At 41.3% G+C, this 18223-nt stretch overlaps 1 protein-coding gene across 1 annotated transcript in view; it reads left to right on the top strand.

Moving 5' to 3' along the window:
- RELN (reelin) overlaps window positions 1-18223 on the top strand; it is a 345250-nt gene that overhangs the window by 58104 nt on the left and 268923 nt on the right. The window contains exon 3 of the mRNA XM_081331294.1: window positions 16022-16157. Coding sequence (XP_081187420.1) covers window positions 16022-16157 — 136 coding nt within the window. The remainder of the gene's footprint in view (window positions 1-16021; window positions 16158-18223) is intronic.

Below are 18223 nucleotides of genomic sequence, written 5' to 3'. Positions count from 1 at the left end.
AGCAAAGCCGGAGAATAAAACAGGAACATTAAACAAGAACAAATAAAGTTGGGGTAGAGACAAAGCAAAATACACACAGAAGCGACATTGGACTGCTTGCCATCAATTCAATTAGGGCAGAATGCAGGGTGGAACAAAAGAGTTTTGACACTGCCAGTCCAAAAAAAAAACTTTTGCAAATAAATGATGGTTCTTCACTTGCTGATTTTGTCAAAATTTGGGAGCAATAAATTAAGAGTCCTTGGTTCTCTCTGCGGGTGCTTCGTGTTCAGTTCTGAAAAGGTGCTCTGGAAGATGCAGAGGCCTGAACGAAACACCTCTCTGCAGCTCTTTAAAGCAGCTGCATCTTTCCCCAAAGACTGTGCTACATTCTGTGGCCCAAGAGGTTAGAATGGAGCATTGGAGGCTAACTCTGCCGACTGCCAGCAGTTCGATCCTGACCAGCTCAAGGTTGACTCAGCCTTCCCTCCTTCCGAGGTTGGTAAAATGAGGACCCAGATTGTCGGGGGCGAAAGGCTGACTCTATAAACCCCTTAGAGAGGGCTTATATACCTGTAAAGAGGTATATAAGTCTAAGTGCTACATTCCTCTCTATTCCCAAAGACATTTTTGGACTAAAAATCTGAATCGATGAACAGCCCTTGATGACCCAAGAAACAAAACAATTGTGCAGTTCCTTTAAAAGGTTTATCGGCAGGAAAATATTGATTCCCCGAGCCCAAAACCTCTGCTGCTAAGCAAGACTGTTGTTAAGACAGCTTTGCCCCATTTTACGACCTTCCTTGCCACCGTTGTTAAGTGAATCGCTGCAATTGTTATATTGGTAACCTGGTTGTTAAATGAGTCTGACTTCTTTCTTATCAGAAGGTCGCAAACGGGGATCACAGCCACCCCATTGTCCTAAATACAAGCCAGGTGTGGAGCACGTGAGTTTGGATCATGGGGCCCCAAGGACACTGCAGCGGTCGTAAGCGTGAAAAGCCGCCGTAAGTCCTTTTTTTCCCCCCAGTGCATTTGTAACTTGGAACGGTTACTAAATGAATGTTTGTAAGTTAACAAACCACCATATCGGTATGAAAATTATCATGGCCCTCACTGTGCTAATAGAATCCCCCAGGTGCTTTTTCAGGAGGCAACTGACTTCCTTGTTTTGTCTTTGAAGACGTTTCACTTCTCATCCCAGAAGCTTCTTCGGCTCTGACCGGATGGCGGGGAAGGGAAGGATTTGCTATGCACTTTGGGATGGACGCCCCACCGAATGGTGCGGGAGTAGGAACGGATTTCCAGAAAACGTTGCAGACTGCAAGAACCATCTGTGCTTCGGTTTGAGTTGTGGACAACACAGACTCCTCCCCAACAGCCTGGGCCTGTCCTTAACTGTTGTGTCCGGTCTGGTCTGGCGAGTGATCACGCGGAGGCAGTCTGAGGTTAACTGTTTATTCTGGTACACATGGCCGAACTGGCCTTACCTGCCCGGCTGGCCATGTATATATCCCCCGGTGTGCCAGGCGCTAGCCAACCCGCGGGCTCAGATCTCCCGCGCTTGCCCTGGTCACCCAACCCAGTGTCCAGGGATTCCCGCTGCGTGGGTTGGCCAATCAGGTGGCCTGACAGGTGTATACCTAACATTAACACTGAAGAGACCCAGGGCAGAAAATGGCTCCACACCCATCTGCACTGCTCAGGTCACTCTGAGGACACAGATAAACCTCCAGGTGGCCTCAACGACTCTCCAAAAGAAGGCAAAGGACCAGCTCTCTGCAAGGAGTATAAATCCTTCCGTTCCCCCGCCATCCAGTCAGAGCTGAAGAAGCTTCTGGGAGGAGAAGCGAAACGTCTTCAAAGAAAAACAAAAATTCCAGTTGCCTCCTGAAAAAAAAAAGCTCCTTTGGGACAACCCTGACCCGGATGACTGCGAATCTCCATGGACATGTGCTAATAGAATAATAAGCATTCTTGTGAAAGTGATTTCAAATCAAATTCCGGAATGTACGTATTCCCTGGCAATATTTCTTCTTCCCAACCGTTCATTAAAGAAGTTGGCTCGGAATTTCACCTCCTGCTACAATTTTATATTTACGTGGCATACACTTAACATATAGGTCAATATTTTTTTCACCTGTTTTAATATCAGGGGTAGGCAACCTTGGCTCTTTTATGACTTGTGGACTTCAACTCCCAGAATTCCTGAGCCGGCATGGCTCAGCTTGGAAACCTCTCCCTTTTCCCTCAGCGTGGCTGGCTCAGGAATTCTGGGAGTTGAAGTCCACAAGTCATAAAGCGGCCTAGGCCTAGGCCAGGGGTAGGCCACCTTGGCTCTTTTATGACTCATGGACTTCAAGTCCCAGAATTCCTGAGCCGGCATGGCTCAGCTTGGAAACCTCTCCCTTTCCCCTCAGCGTGGCTGGCTCAGGAATTCTGGGAGTTGAAGTCCACGAGGCGTAAAAGAGCCGAGGTTGCCTACCCCTAGTATAGATAGTCCTCAACTTACAACCGTTTGTTTAGTGACCGTTCAAAGTTACAACAGCACTGGAAAAAAGGTGACTTGTGACCATTTTTTCACACTTAATGACCGTTGCGGCATCCCCACGGTCACATCATCAACATTCGGACGCTTGGCAACTGACTCATATTTACGACGGTTGGAGTGTCCCGGGGTCATGTGATCCTGACCTGAGAGGCAAAGTCAAGGGAAAAAGCCAGATTCTCTTAACAACCGGGTTTCTAACTTAACAACTGCAGTGATTCACTTAAGAACTGTGGAAAGAAAGGTCATAAAATTGGGGAAAACTCACTCACCCATCGTCTCATTTAGCAACAGAAATTTGGGGCCCAGTCGTGGTCATATGGCAAAGACGACCTGTATTTCAGTGGAAATAGAAAGTTTACATATCATAAGTAATCAACATTACATCAAATTGGTTGCCGGAACTTAACAAAGCAGTTTCTCCCCCAAAATCAGAATTCTGCTTTTTTATTATTATTTTAATTTATTGCTGATCTTTGCCTATCAGTGTGTATATCCTGACAAATACCAAACACAATGTCATATATTTGCTTTGAAGTCCTAAGGAATCACAGCCCCTTTAATGTTTCTTGACTTGCTATCAAAAAATACACAATTATCTTTGCCATGAATCAATAGCTACTGACAGCATTAGCTTCTGGATAAACAATATGACTTTTAATGAATCCACATTATATGAAAGAAGGCCCTTTGGCCGTGAGCTAGCATAACAAATATTCCAGCAGGAGCGTCTAGAAAGCTGATCTGAGTAAAGCAAATAAAATTTAATTTGAAACCCAGTGTATTCTTTTTCGCCACTCATCAAATAAAATTCCATTAAAAATCATTGCTTTCCACGATGAATGCGGCAATATCCAACATCCACAGGGGGTTCAAAAATAGTCAATAAAAGTCATAGCTGCGTGAACTTTGTGGATGTGCTGAGCTTGCATGGACAAAGGAAAGAGCTTTCAAGCGGGCTGCTGCGACCACCGTACTGGTAGTCCTCATTTAGTGGCCACAATTGTTTCCAGTGAAATGATCTGTAAGTGACATGCTCACTAAGAAACCGTGTGTGTGTGTGTGTGTGTGTGTGTGTGTGTGTGTGTGTGTGTGTGTGTGTCACAGAGAAAAAGACAGAGAGATGCTGTTATAATGATCACACTTGGAATATTGCATCCAGTTTTGGTCACCACAATGCAGAAAAGATGTTGAGACTCTACAAAAAGTACAGAGAAGAGCAACAAAGATGATCAGGGGACTGGAGGCTGAAACATATAAGGAACAGTTGCTGGAATTGGGTATGTCCAGTTTAATGAAGAGAAGGACCAGGGGTAACTTGATAGCAGGGTTCCAGTATCTCAGGGGCTGCCCCGAAGAAGAGGGAGTCACGCTATTCTCCAAAGCGCCTGAAGGCAGGACAAGAAGCAACGAATGGAAACTAATCAAGGAGAGAAGCAACCTGGAACTAAGGAGGAATTTCCTGACAGTGAGAACAATTAGCCAGTGGAACAACCTGCCTCCAGAAGTTGTGGATGCTCCAACACTGGAAGTTTTTAAGAAGAGACTGGACAGCCATTTGTCTGAAATGGTCCAGGGTTTCCTGCCTGAGCAGGGGTTGGACTAGATGACCTCCAAGGTCCCTTCTAACTCCGTTATTCTGTTATTCTGTCAAAGCGAATTGGCGGTAGATAAGAGTCAATGGAAGAAAAGATTGGACAGCCATTTGTCTGAAGTGGTATAGGTTTTCCTGCCGGAACAGGGGGGGTTGGACTAGAAGAACCTCCAAGGTCCCTTTCCAACTATGTAATTCTGCATTCTGGTGAAATTTCAGCAGCATCTCCCTGCCCCAAATTGGCACCTCTTCCTCAAAGCCAAACAATCAGGGAAATAATAAGAAGATACAAGAGGTAGGAAAACTTCGTCATCTTCATCAGAGCACGTATATCTATTGCAAGAGATCATCTGCCCTGCGCTTAGGTATCCTAAGGATCGCTATTCGTGAGGATCGCTCTTCTTAACGCCCTTGCTAAGGAAGGGGCATTATGAGCAAAACCCATCTCTGTTGGCACACCTGTGGTTTTTTTTTTTTTCTCCTTTGCTCTGCCAGTTCTGATGACCAACAGACAGCCCTGGTTCCCCAAGAGAGAATCATTACAATAACAGCATGACTAAAATGAGCCCAACTCAGCAGCACACAAAAATAAATTGAAAACACCAGCATACTTAACAATTAAAAAATATTGAACAATGTACTATAAACCGTTTTTTAAAAAAACCCTGCTCATACTCCTTCCCCATCTAAGTCAACAGTAAAAGGCCTTGCAAAGAAATTGGACAATTGGAGATTTTTTTTTGGTAGTGAGTCTTCAGATAAAGCATTGCTGAGGTTTGAAAAGGTAAAGGTAAAGGTTCCCCTGCACATTGCGTGCTAGTCGTTTCCGACTCTAGGGGCCGGTGCTCATCTCTGTTTCAAAGCCGAAGAGCCAGCGCTTGTCCGAGGACGTCTCCGTGGTCATGTGGCCGGCATGACTAGACGCCAAAGGCGCACGGAACGCTGTTACCTTCCCACCGTAGTGGTCCCTATTTTTCTACTAGCATTTTCACGTGCTTTCGAACTGCTAGGTTGGCAGAAGCTGGGACGAGTAACAGGCGCTCACTCTGCTACGCGGAACTCGGGATTCGACCCGCCAAACTGCCGACCTTCCGATCGACAAGCTCAGCGTCCTAACCCACTGAGCCACCGCGTCCCTTTATATATATATATGTATGTATGTATGTATGTATGTGTATGTATGTATGTATGTATATATATATATATATATATATATATATATATATATATATATATATATATATATATATATATATATATATATATATATATATATATATATATATATATATATATATATATATATATATATATATATATATATATATATATATATATATATATATAGGTTCCCCCATATATAATTGTAAAGGCAATCCCATTGCGAGTCTGGCTTTCGACCTCTAACATCTGGAGTTGATAAAGTGATTATGCAGACAAATAGCAACGCCAGGGAGAAATCAGCCCCCATTAGCATATTACTAGAGGGCTGAGATTAATCAGTGTTTGTTTTTTTTTAGAAAACGTTAAGCTTTCTGATCTGCTAATCTGCCTTACAAGAAAAAACAATTAAGAAGCCATATCAGACTCACCATGCTAGCCTTATTTACTTATGTTCCGTTCAGAAATCAGTGGGGTGGCACCAATAATGTACTTGAAGCAGAGACTTTGGCTGTAATTGCTCAGGTCCCTCGGGACCACTTTTTCCTATTAAAAACGGATTTAAGCTTAGAAGATCACTCATTTTCGCGCATTAATGTTTGCCTCCTGGTTTGTATGTTCCTTATTTGCTTCCAGTCCGAAATTAGTTACATTTGGAATAAACCTTGCTGTAAACGCTTCCACAGGGTGCTAACAATAGTTTATCCAATGTGATGATTACATTGTTTAGTACAGAAGACATATATAAAAGTATGCTTATCCATCCTTAGGATGAAAATCTCATTAACACGAAGCTCGGCCAATGCATTTATTTGTTGACCTGTGCTTTATCAAGATAAAGTGCATAGTAGCTGGTTAGAGGATCAAAAGTTTTCCATCTGAATATTGGAATCCCAGAATATTTGAAGTCTGTAGCTTAATCTAGGGCAGGGGTCTTCAAACATGGCAACTTTAAGACTTGTGGACTTCAACTCCCAGAATTCCTCAGCCAGTCAGAAAGTCATACAATCCTGGTCTAGAGCTGACATGATATGGACATCTGTGGAACTTAAAACAATGACACAAGAAGCTGAGATAGAAACTAATGTGTGGGCAGACCCTAACCCAATAAAGATGACTTGGAGAGGAGCTAAGATAAAATTCAGATGGTCCTTGAACAAGTCTATATTGAGAGAAAAAGAATTCTTAACGACTAGCGACAAAGGAAATGGATTTTTTTTCTTCAAAAATAAACAAGAAAGAAGAAACGTCGCTTCAAAATGTGCGGGATACGGCTACAGCATATTTCAGAGGGCTGGCTATAACTGATATTGCTAAAAAAGAAGAAAGAAAGAAATGGGCAAAGTTTGAAGACCCCTGTTTTAGGGTAAGGATCTATTTCGGCTGGTGAAATAGCAAATTATATTCCTGAACCAGAGAAGCAGAATTCCAGCTAAGGCTTCGTTCAACTGCCCTGTTTCTAAAGGAAAACTTTGAGAGCAAAATTTGCAGGATATTTATTCAGTCAATCAAGCGCTTAGAGTCTAGACTTAGATACTGCTCCACAGTCCTTTACAGCCCTCTCTAAGAGGTTTACAGCAGGGGTCGCCAACCTGTGGGCTGTGGCCCATTACCGGGCCATGGCCTGCTAGCCATGCTGGCTCAGGAATTCTGGGAGTTGAAGTCCATAAGTCATTTTTTTTATTTTAATTCCATTTATATCCCGCCCTTCTCCGAAGACTCAGGGCGGCCTACAAGCTTAGCAGTAGCCTTCATTCTATGTATATGCCTGCTTATTTGGGCTTTCACACACACCCCAAGCGGCATTATTACAAAGTCAGCTTAATTGCCCCCAACAATCTGGCTCCTCATTTTGCCTACCTCGGAAGGATGGAAGGCTGAGTCAACTTTGAGCCTGGTGCGATGCAAACCTGCATTAATTGCAGGCAGCTGGTGTTACTTAAGGAGGCATTAGCCCACTGCTCCACCAAGTCATAAAAGAGCCAAGGTTGCCTACCCCTGGTCTAGTTCAATGAAGAGAAGGACAAGGGGTGACATGATAGCAGTCTTCCAGTATCTCAGGGGCTGCCCCAAAGAAGAGGGAGTCAAGCTATTCTCCAAAGCACCCGAAGGCAGGACAAGAAGAAGCAACGGATGGAAACTAGTCAAGGAGAGAAGCAACCTGGAGCTAAGGAGAAACTTCCTGACAGTTAGAACAATTAACCAGTGGAACAACCTGCCACCAGAAGCAGTAAATGCTCCAACACTGGAAGTTTTTAAGAAGAGACTGGCCAGCCATTTGTCTGAAATGGCATAGAGTTTCCTGCCTGAGCAGCGGGTTGGACTAGATGACCTCCAAGTTCCCTTCCAATATTATTATTATTATTATTATTATTATTATTATTATTATTATTATTATTATTATTATTATTATTATTATTATTATTATCTTGATCAGGACCTTAGATCCAGTTTATGGAAAATACGGCTAAAGGAAAGAAGCTGGAAAAACAATTGAGGCAACTCTTCTCTAAATGAACCTTGGTTGGATAAAGCTTTCTCTGCCCATTCTTATCAAAATATACCTCCCCTTGGCATCCATTTCTTTAGACAGCAGATCACAACATTTTCTGTGTGTTGCGGGGGATGAACAATGAATCCGTCATTCCAAAGAGGGCTGGGGCACAATCCAATGGTTATTCCCTTTTCCCTTTTGATCAATATTTCAATGCCTGCCTAATACCACGGTTTTTCCCTCTGTATTCATACGTGTTCACTGAAGTCCCTTGATTTGAGATGTCTAGTGATCAATACCCACCCACCCACCCCTCCTCAAATCCTCAAGTTGACAGCAGACAACTATGCAAAGTCAGGAGTGAGAGCTCTTTCTGACCTCCCTTTTAACAAATACACATGCTTAATAAATTGACAAAGAATCTAATTCAGCGTCTTGGGGAAATTATGCAAATGGAAGGCGATGCTCACCTCCCAGCAGCCTTCCCCCCCCCACCCATTTGCATATTTGTAACTCATGTCAGCTTGAAGTCATAAATCCCTAAGACAAGAAATACATTTCCAGTGGCTTCTGACAAAAGGCCCTGCTTGGGAAATGTTAATTAAGAACCCATCCTATTCAGGTCATTGAAGGAAAGATGAAGGAAAGAATTTAAATTCACAAAGGGCTTGGGGAAACGCCATGGTTATCTTTGTAAAAACGAGCAGCCTACCAATATGGAAATATTTGAACTTCCTTGCGTTCAAAAAACCCAACAACAATGAACCCATAACAAATATGGACCAAATATTGAATTAGAAGCAGGCGATGCAATATAAGCAAGTGGAAGATTAGAATATTGAGGGCTAATTTAAAAGCAGATCCTATAAACATATATATATACAATCGCGTTGCGATAGCTCGCCTGCGGAGAAAACATCACAACTGTTACAAAGGATTAAAAACAGCCCCCTCCCACAGTAAAAATAGTAAAAGAAAACCCCAAATCTTAAAAAAAAGTGTTCAGAGGAAACGCAATAAAACATACTATTTGTATATTTGGTGCAGCTTTGGTGTAGCTTGCACAGATTGTTGTGCCCTTTTGTTTGGCACTAATAAACGTATTTAAGGGACGCGGTGGCTCAGTGGGTTAGGACGCTGAGCCTGTCGATCAGAAGGTCGGCAGTTTGGCGGGTCGAATCCCGAGTGCCGCGTAGCAGAGTGAGCGCCTGTTACTCGTCCCAGCTTCTGCCAACCTAGCAGTTCGAAAGCACGTAAAAATGCAAGTAGAAAAATAGGGACCGCTACGGTGGGAAGGTAACAGCGTTCCGTGCGCCTTTGGCGTCTAGTCATGCCCTAGGGTCATTGTAATTATAATTCAAATACCTTAATCAGAGTGGCTATGATTCTTCCCCCAGTATTTGTGGTAACTTTGGGAACAGGCTCCACTCAAGGGTTAGAGGAGGTGCAGGTGCTCTTATTTTAATTATAATTAGGGCATTTGTTTTGCCACAAGCCTGGTAAAAGGGAAAATAGTAAGAGGTGTAAGCTTAAATTTCTCAGCAGCTCTTTTCCTCTGTACTCCTCCCTCTGCGACCAAATTCAAACACCACAGTTAATCGTAATGTGTTTTATTTGATTTTGGTTTTGACATGTAAATCCGGCCAACTGAGTTTCATTTAATGTCATGATGAAGCAAATAATGGCTTATAATATCTTGTCTGTCTGTCTGTCTGTCTGTCTGTCTGTCTGTCTATCTATCTATCTATCTATCTATCTATCTATCTATCTATCTATCTATCTACTATCTCTCTCATCGATCTGTTTTCCTTCCTCCCTCCTTCCTTCCTCCTTCCTTCCTTCTTCCCTTCTCTCCCTCCCTCCTTCCTTCCTTCCTATCATATGTCTGTCTGTCTGTCTGTCTCTGTCTGTCTCTATCTATCTATCTATCTATCTATCTATCTATCTATCTATCTATTCCCATCAATCTGTTTTCTTTCCTTCCTTCTTCCCTCCCTCCCTCCTTCTTTCCTTCTTACCATATATCTGTCTGTCTATCTCAACTATGTCTATCGATAGATCCATATCCATCCATCCATATCTATCTATCTATCTATCTATCTATCTATCTATCTATCTATCTATCTATCTATCTATCTATCTATCTATCTATCCATCCATTTATCTATCTATCATCTATATCTCTCATCTCTCATCAATCTGTTTTCCTTCCTTCCTTCCTCCCTCCCTCCCTCCCTATCATATATCTGTCTATATCTATCTATCTATCTACCTATCTATCTATCATATCTATCATCTACTATCTCTCTCATCGATCTTTTCCTTCCTTCCTTCCTTCCTTCCTTCCTTCCTTCCTTCCTTCCTTCCTTCCTTCCTTCCTCCCTCCCTCCCTCCCTCCCTCCCTCCCTCCCTCCATATCATATATCTGTCTATATCTATCTATCTATCTACCTATCTATCTATCATATCTATCATCTACTATCTCTCTCATCGATCTTTTCCTTCCTTCCTTCCTTCCTTCCTTCCTTCCTTCCTTCCTTCCTTCCTTCCTTCCTTCCTTCCTTCCTTCCTTCCTATCTATCTATCTATCTATCTATCTATCTATCTATCTATCTATCTATCTATCTATCATCTATATCATACCCACCATCTATCATCTCTCTCTCCCTCTCTCTCCCCACACTCATATACACATCATAATTTAGTGTCACCTCTATTTGCAGCTATAGATGCTCAGTCTGGTAGAGGCAGGTTACTGAAATTACGCACAAGCAGCAGCTTGAGAAACATTGCTACATTTAACGAGCCCCTGATAAAACTTTTACCAGAAAGCCATAACACGCTGCAACTGTTAAAAAATTCACACTTTTGCAGAAGTCCAAGGATAAATATTCTGGCATATTTTAATACCATTTAACAAACGGCGGGCTAGAGACCTTAAAGAAAATAGGTGTCTAATTTTAAAGCACTCCTTTATAACCAGAGGGATGCTGGTTTTTTTAATAATAGAAAAACCCCTATAAAATCATTTTGCTGTACGAAGTAAGCTGAATCCGGTATAAACCCACTGGATTGGAAATAAAAAGGGCCTTTATTGTCGGTATGTTCCCCTTTCTGGTACTTAATAATTCATCAACCCGTGCTGACTCATAATTGATTGCACAAGCCAGCGGTAGTTTTAGACGCTGCTTCTATTCTATCCAACTGGATGGATGTTGTTGTCTTTTTTCTCCTGTGAAACAGAATGTAATCACCTGGAACAAAAATTGATCAGTAGCTGTACGTTAGATAGGAGTGTAGTTCACTTAGGGTTTCCTTCGAAATGCCAGTAGGGGGGTTGTTCATTGTGTAATTCCTCTGAGTTTAAGGGGATTATGGCAAGAGAGCTAGTTCCAGAATCGCCCCGCGAATTACTCTCATTTTTAGGATAAAAATAGTGTAACAGCTACAAGGAACTTTCCTAATGCACTACGACAACACGATTCGCAAAACCTGTTGGCATGCAATGCATTCCTTTTGTCTGTTGTTTGCTTTGCACCCAAAATGACAGCTCTTATGGAAGGCTGAGGAGCACAATTGGAAGAGGGATTTGACTTGCTTCTCCTTCCACTCAAGCATAAGTGAGGTCGTGAAAGTGTTTTGCTGGGATTTGTGTAGTTCTTCCCTTGAGATGCATGAGGCCTAGAAGACAAACTATTAAGATACAAACAATAAGGTAGTTAATAATAATAATAATAATAATAATAATAATAATAATAATAATAATAATAATAATAATAATAATAATAATAATAATGAAGTTGGAAGGGACCTTGGAGGTCATCTAGTCCAAGCACCTGCTCAGGCAGGAAACTCTAGACCAGGGGTAGGCAACCTTGGCTCTTTGATGACTCGTGGACTTCAACTCCCAGAATTCCTGAGCCAGCCTGGCTCAGCTTGGAAACCTCTCCCTTTCCCCTCAGTGTGGCTGGCTCAGGAATTCTGGGAGTTGGAGTCCAGGAGTCATAAAAGAGCCGAGGTTGCCTAACCCTGCCCTAGACCATTTCAGACAAATGGCTGTCCAGCCTCTTCTTAAAAACCTCCAGTGTTGGAGCATTCACCGCTTCTGGAGGCAGGTGGTTCCACTGGTTAATTGTTCTCACTGTCAGGAAGTTTCTCCTTAGTTCTAGGTTGCTTCTCTCTTTGGTTAGTTTCCATCCATTGCTTCTTGTCCTGCCTTCGGGCACTTTGGAGAATAGCTTGACTCCCTCTTCTTTGGGGCTGCCCCTGAGATACTGGAACGCTGCTATCATGTCCTCCCTCGTCCTTCTCTTCATTAAACTGGACATACCCAAATCCAGCAACCATTCCTTATACGTTTTAGCCTCCAGTCCCCTGATCATCTTTGTTGCTCTTCTCCGCACTCTTTCCAGAGTCTCAACATCTTTTTTGCATCGTAGTGACCAAAACTGGATGCCGTTTTCAGTACTTCTAACTGTTAAAATCCGTAAAGACCATCTCATTCTCCACATTTGTCTGCAACATAGGCGTAGTAACACTGTCCTTTTTTACAGTGCTTTTTTAGGGGGGGGGGAATTGCTCCAACTGTTCTACGTGAAGGACTTTGAGACCATGTATAAATTATATATTATCCTTGCCAGACGTGAAACTCAAGTCTTCGGGATCCGATTGATCTTGTTTATGACCCTTTGTGTTAAAGCCCTCAATGTGTGATCAAGTTGCTGGAGATGCTCAAATGACCTTGACTTGATTTGGGTTATATAGAACTTTTATTACAGTAAATGCCAGAAAATAGAGGACAGCTATCTATTAACGGATAAGCTACTTCTCCCTGCCTTCGTGGGCTTGGATGAGGCATGGTCTACAGCCCCCACCCCTAACAGTTTCACTCTAAAGTAATATACAACAGAGAAAGGCATAATAAGGTGGAGTGACATATATATTGTTTCAACACACAATAAAACTCAAGGGGGAGACAATTCAGCGGAAGTCTTCCTTACCTTTTTAAATAGCGTGTGATTTAGTGAGTCTTAGTTGTCGCAGACTTTGGCTCTACCCCAAATGACACAAATATGCATAGAAACTCTTTTAAAAATAAAAATAATGATGCACCCAGTCACTTTTCTTTAGTACCTGCTGTTTCTGTATTAAATCCCTTGAATATTCCGAGCATTTATAAGGAAAAGACAAACATATGGTTGTTGTTGTTGTTGTTGTTTTAAAAAAAGATAACTAAAGCCCTGCCAGTGGCATGTCTGTCTCACACCAGGATCGTTTAGAGAAACTGCAGCATAATTACTTTTCCATTGCACGCATGCGTATTCGTTTTCGCATCCAAGGTCCACAGTGAATGCTAAGTCTATGGAAATACTGCTTTACTTACAGCACCACAAAATTTTCTAGCTGTAATTTTCCCCCTGCCCCCCCCCACTTTTTTTTTCCTGTACAAAGAAATATTTTATGCCATTGTAGTCTGCAATTCTAGATAGGAAAGAACTCTCAGCGGGGTTACTTCTGAATAAACATCTTTTAAGTTTGTGTAATTAACTTCTGCCTTAACGTTATTTTTCATTTTTATTTCACCTTTGCGCTTCGTGGTTTGACTAGCCCTTCAAGAAAAAACTCTTTTTCACTTCCAGGTTATATATCACCAAAAAAAATCAGTGTTTTTTTTTTATTGAAAAGTTTTACAATTTTTAAATACAATAAACTCCCTCCTCCCCCTCCCCTCTCCCCAACCCTCCCCTCCCCTCCCCCTCCCCGACTTCCCAGAGCTGAATACAGGGTATAATAATACAAACATAAACTAAAATATGCTAACAACAAAAATAAAACATTAATTCTATCGGACTTTAACTCTCCATAGTCATAATATTAATAAAGTAACAAATAACTACATCATTCATAAAAATCCACTACTTATTCAAATGCTAAATGAAACTTTTTAGTCCCATATTTATTCTGAATCCATCAATCCATCTTCTCCATTCCACAATGTATCTCTGTTGCGATTGTTCTTTCAAGTGTGCTGAAATCTTTGCCATTTCCGCCAAGTTAGAAACTTTCAAAGTCCACTCTTCTATAGTCGGCAATTCCTCCTTCTTCCAATATTGCGCTACTAAAAGTCTTGCCGCCGTAATTAGATGCAACATCAACTTAATGTCTATAACAGTAGTATCTGTAATAATACCCAATAAAAACAATTGCGGAGAAAACTTTATCCTTTTCTTAAATATCTTTTGCATATTCCACCAAATTTTAATCCAAAAGGCTTTAACCTTTTTACAAGTCCACCATATATGAAAATATGTTGCATCCTCACAACCACACCTCCAACATTTGGGCTGGCAGTTCGGATACATGCTTGCTAATTTTTTAGGGTCTAAGTGCCACCTATAAAACATTTTATAAAAATTCTCTCTTAAGTTTTGGGCCTGTGTAAATTTTACATTTCTAACCCAGATCTTTTCCCAAGTATCCATTGTTATAACTTCTTGAAAATTCTGGGCCCACTTTATCATACAATCTTTAACAAGTTGCGTTTCTGAATCAATTTCTATCAATGCATTATATATCCTTTTTATATGTGCTTGACCTTGATCTCTAATTTGTTTTACCAAATTTTCATCAGTCATCGAAAAGCCAGCTTTCTGGTCCTCTCTCCATCTTGCCTGTAATTGCCCGTACTGGAACCAAGTTTGTACAATCTTTTCTTCTTTTAAAATATTATATGGTTTAATTGCCATACATTCCTTTCTAGACTTAAAATTTCCTTATATGTAGTCTCATCAGTTTTTTTAAAAAATAGTGAACTAAAAAGAATAATAACGCAGTGATAATAAGAGTGAGAAATTATACATGCTACAGTAATTTAAAATCTCTATAGCTAAAAAGAAAGGGGAGAAAAAAAAGTAAAACCATACGATCTGAGGATCCAGTGTCTTTCCGTCTTGGAACTAACTAATTTCCACTACCATGGCAGGGGATGAAGCAAATAAATAAAAATAAATAAAAATCTGCTCCATTGATTCTAACCTATAGAACAGACATGTCAAACACAAGGCCCGGGGACCAGATCCGGCCCGCGAAGTGGTTTCATGTGGCCCGCAAAGCCATCCTGGAAACAGTGAGGGAACGGCCCCCTCTGCCTTGGCCCTGGCCCAGAGACCCTCCTCCTGCCAGAGACCCTCAGATCTGTCCCACTCCTGCCCAGGCCCCCATAGGCACCCTTGATGCGAATGATGTAGAGCTGGCCACGCCCACCCAGTAGGCCATATGCACTCTAGCCACGCCCACCCAGTAGGCCACGCCCACCCAGGCCACGCCCACTCGGCCCCTTGAGGGCAACCGCAATGCTGATGCGGCCCTCAATGAAATTGAGTTTGACAACCCTGGTATAGAAGATCGGTAGGTTTTTGAAGACTTTCAGGGTTTTTTCCCCAGGACCTTAAAAGTGCAAGGTAGATTTTAAGACCATCCAGATAGCTTAACCTTCATTTTTTAGAAAAGCAGCAGAAATAATTTGGGGAAGACCCAAAAACAATTCTTGAGAAATTGTTCTGGGCTACTTCCAACTGGGCAATTGGCTTTCGATCCCACCCATGGATGTGGACGAATTTCCAAAATACAGATGGAAGGTTTTTTTTGTTATACTAAAAATATGTATATACTTTTATTTATTTATTTATTTATTTATTTATTTATTTATTTATTTATGTATTTATGTATTTATGTATTTATGTATTTATGTATTTATTTGATTTATATACCGCCCTTCTCCCGTAGGACTCAGGGCGGTTCACAAGGTTTTTAAAAACAATACAACAAATTACAAAACTTAAAATCAATTAAAAAGATTATATTTTAGTTACAATGTTATGCATTCTATTTCTACCTGAAGCTTCTTCTTCTGTCAAATAATCTTAAGTATCAACAACAAAATAGGAAAGGTTAAAAGCAATACTAAATGGTGGTTGTTGTTGTTTTTTTTTTTAAAAAAAACAATATTACAAAGCCCAGTGAAAGAAATACTGTACATTAAGAATATTGGAAAATATAGTTTTGAAGCTCGGGGCAAAGAATAAAGTTATTTCATTAGTCTTCTAGAATATGTGTGTGTGTGTGTGTACACACACACAAATGCTATATTACACAACTGAATTTCTTATATACATTGTTTCTGAAGAAATAAAACGAGTCTGTTGAGCGAATAATCATGAATATTTATTTTGTCTCTACCTTGTAGGAATAATGTCTGATCACCAATTTGGGAATCAATTCATGTGTAGTGTGGTTGCGTCACATGTCAGTCATCTTCCAACCACAAACCTCAGTTTTGTTTGGATTGCTCCTCACGCAGGAACAGGCTGTGTGAATTTTATGTAAGTAACTGTTACTATTATTATTATTATTAAGGTGACGTTTGCTGTAGGAGAAGTGGGGGCGGAGTTAAAAGAGGGATCAGCCTAGAATCCCTACGTAGTCACAAGCGAACCAAGTCCCACCTCCTTTGAACTCCCTTGACCCTTATCTAACTTTAAGCAGATGCTAACCATTAATTGAAAAGGTTCCTGTCCATAGGCTGTTTAGCAATAAGTCAGTTTAATTCAGACATGTCAAACACAAGGCCCAGGGGCCAGATCCGGCCCGCGAAGTGGTTTCATGTGGCCCACGAAGCCATCCTGGAAACAGTGAGGGAACGGCCCCCGCTGCCTTGGCCCTGGCCCAGAGACCCTCCTTCTGCCAGAGAGCCCCAGATCTGCCCCACTCCTGCCCAGGCCCCCATAGGCACCCTTGATGCCAACGATGTAGAGCTGGCCATGCCCACCCAGTAGGCCATACACACTCTAGCCACGCCCACCCAGTAGGCCACGCCCACCCTGGCCATACCCTCCCGGCCCCCCGAGGGCAACCGCAATGCTGATGTGGCCCTCGATGAAATTGAGTTTGACACCCCTGCTTTAATTCATGTGTGGACCTTATGAAATGAAAATGAAATGAACCTTTATTGTCAAAAAAAAAAGGTTCATTTCATTTTCATTTCATAAGGTCCACACATGAATTAAACTGACTTATTGCTAAACAGCCTATGGCTGTTATCTTTTGTGCCTGGCAGCTACTTTATGGCAGAAAGACTGTAGAAGGTAATACATGTATAAATAATAATTTACCTTCATAAATCTTAACACCCCTGAATTGTGGTTTAAATCTTTCCTTTTGCTATGGCAAATCTTGCACAGGGTAAGTTGCCAAGCGTCTGAATTTTGATCCCACGATCACGGGGATGCTATAACGATTGTAACTGCGAAGTCCCTTTTTCCCCAGCACCGTTGTACCTTTGAGCGGTCACTCAACGAACTGTTGTAAGTTGAAGACTGCCTGTATCAAGAGCTAGCAAATGTACATCTGGATAAGAGATGGCGCTTCTCCCAAGCCACGTACAGTACGGCCAATTTCTAGGCTTCTCAAACAGTAAAACGAAATTACAAATTGGATTCCACCATGACTGGTGGAAATCAATTTACAACATCGATTTGCTTTCGAGAAGTGGAAAATCTACATTTCAGAAACAGGACAATGATATCTATTGTGGGTGCAAATCGTGTAATGAAATCTCATTACCATCATTCCGGTAGGCAATGGACTGTAAAGCCAATACTGTGAGGATTTAACATATCTTGAAGTAGGCAGCATTATTGCAAGATACTCTTGGAGACGTTATTTCACTAAGACTTTTATGCCGTGTTTTTAAGAACTAGCGTAAAGTCATTCTTGGACCGTGATTTCATAAATAAATGCTTGATTTTAACCTGAAATGTTGTATGCTATCTCTTTGAAAGAATTAATTTGGTTAGGACAGTAGCCTAGTAGGCATTATCTTATTATTTCCCCATTGACTAAGTATATATCCAACAGCTCTAAAAGATAAACCTATTAACTATTAGCTTACAAAGAGGTACATTTCTTTAGGAGCTGAGATTTAAACTGAGGACTTCAATTCATATTCTTTCCAGCTTCTCTCTCACAAATCAACAAGATTTGACTCTTTGTATATTGCTTCTGTTTTATTGGCGTTTTCTTCCGTCTTCTGACAAGTTTATTTTGATGCTTTTGAGTTTGTGAGCCCAGGCATAAAACATTACAAAGTTTTTCTCCTTTCACCACCTGAACTCTGAATAGCAACTTAACTTCTTGGCAAGCCAGCTTATGCGTTGAAATTACAGCAATAGGATAGTTTTATTCTTAGTCTGTTCCTCCTTGATTAATATGGTCTGTTCTTCGCTGAATTGTTTGTTTGGTTCTGGTTTGTTATAAATATACTAATGATACTCCAAACATACTGTTACACTGCATGGACTTGGTAACACACCCAGAGTCTGGAATGGGTGATCCTAACAAATAAGTGGTGGTGATGGTGATTTAATCAGAACATTTCATCCTGGGAAAG

Source organism: Vipera berus, assembly GCF_964194415.1.
Source record: "Vipera berus genome assembly, chromosome: 6".
NCBI lineage: Eukaryota > Metazoa > Chordata > Lepidosauria > Squamata > Viperidae > Vipera > Vipera berus.
Note: the sequence above shows the minus strand (reverse complement) of the source record. Positions and strands in the feature narration are given on the sequence as shown.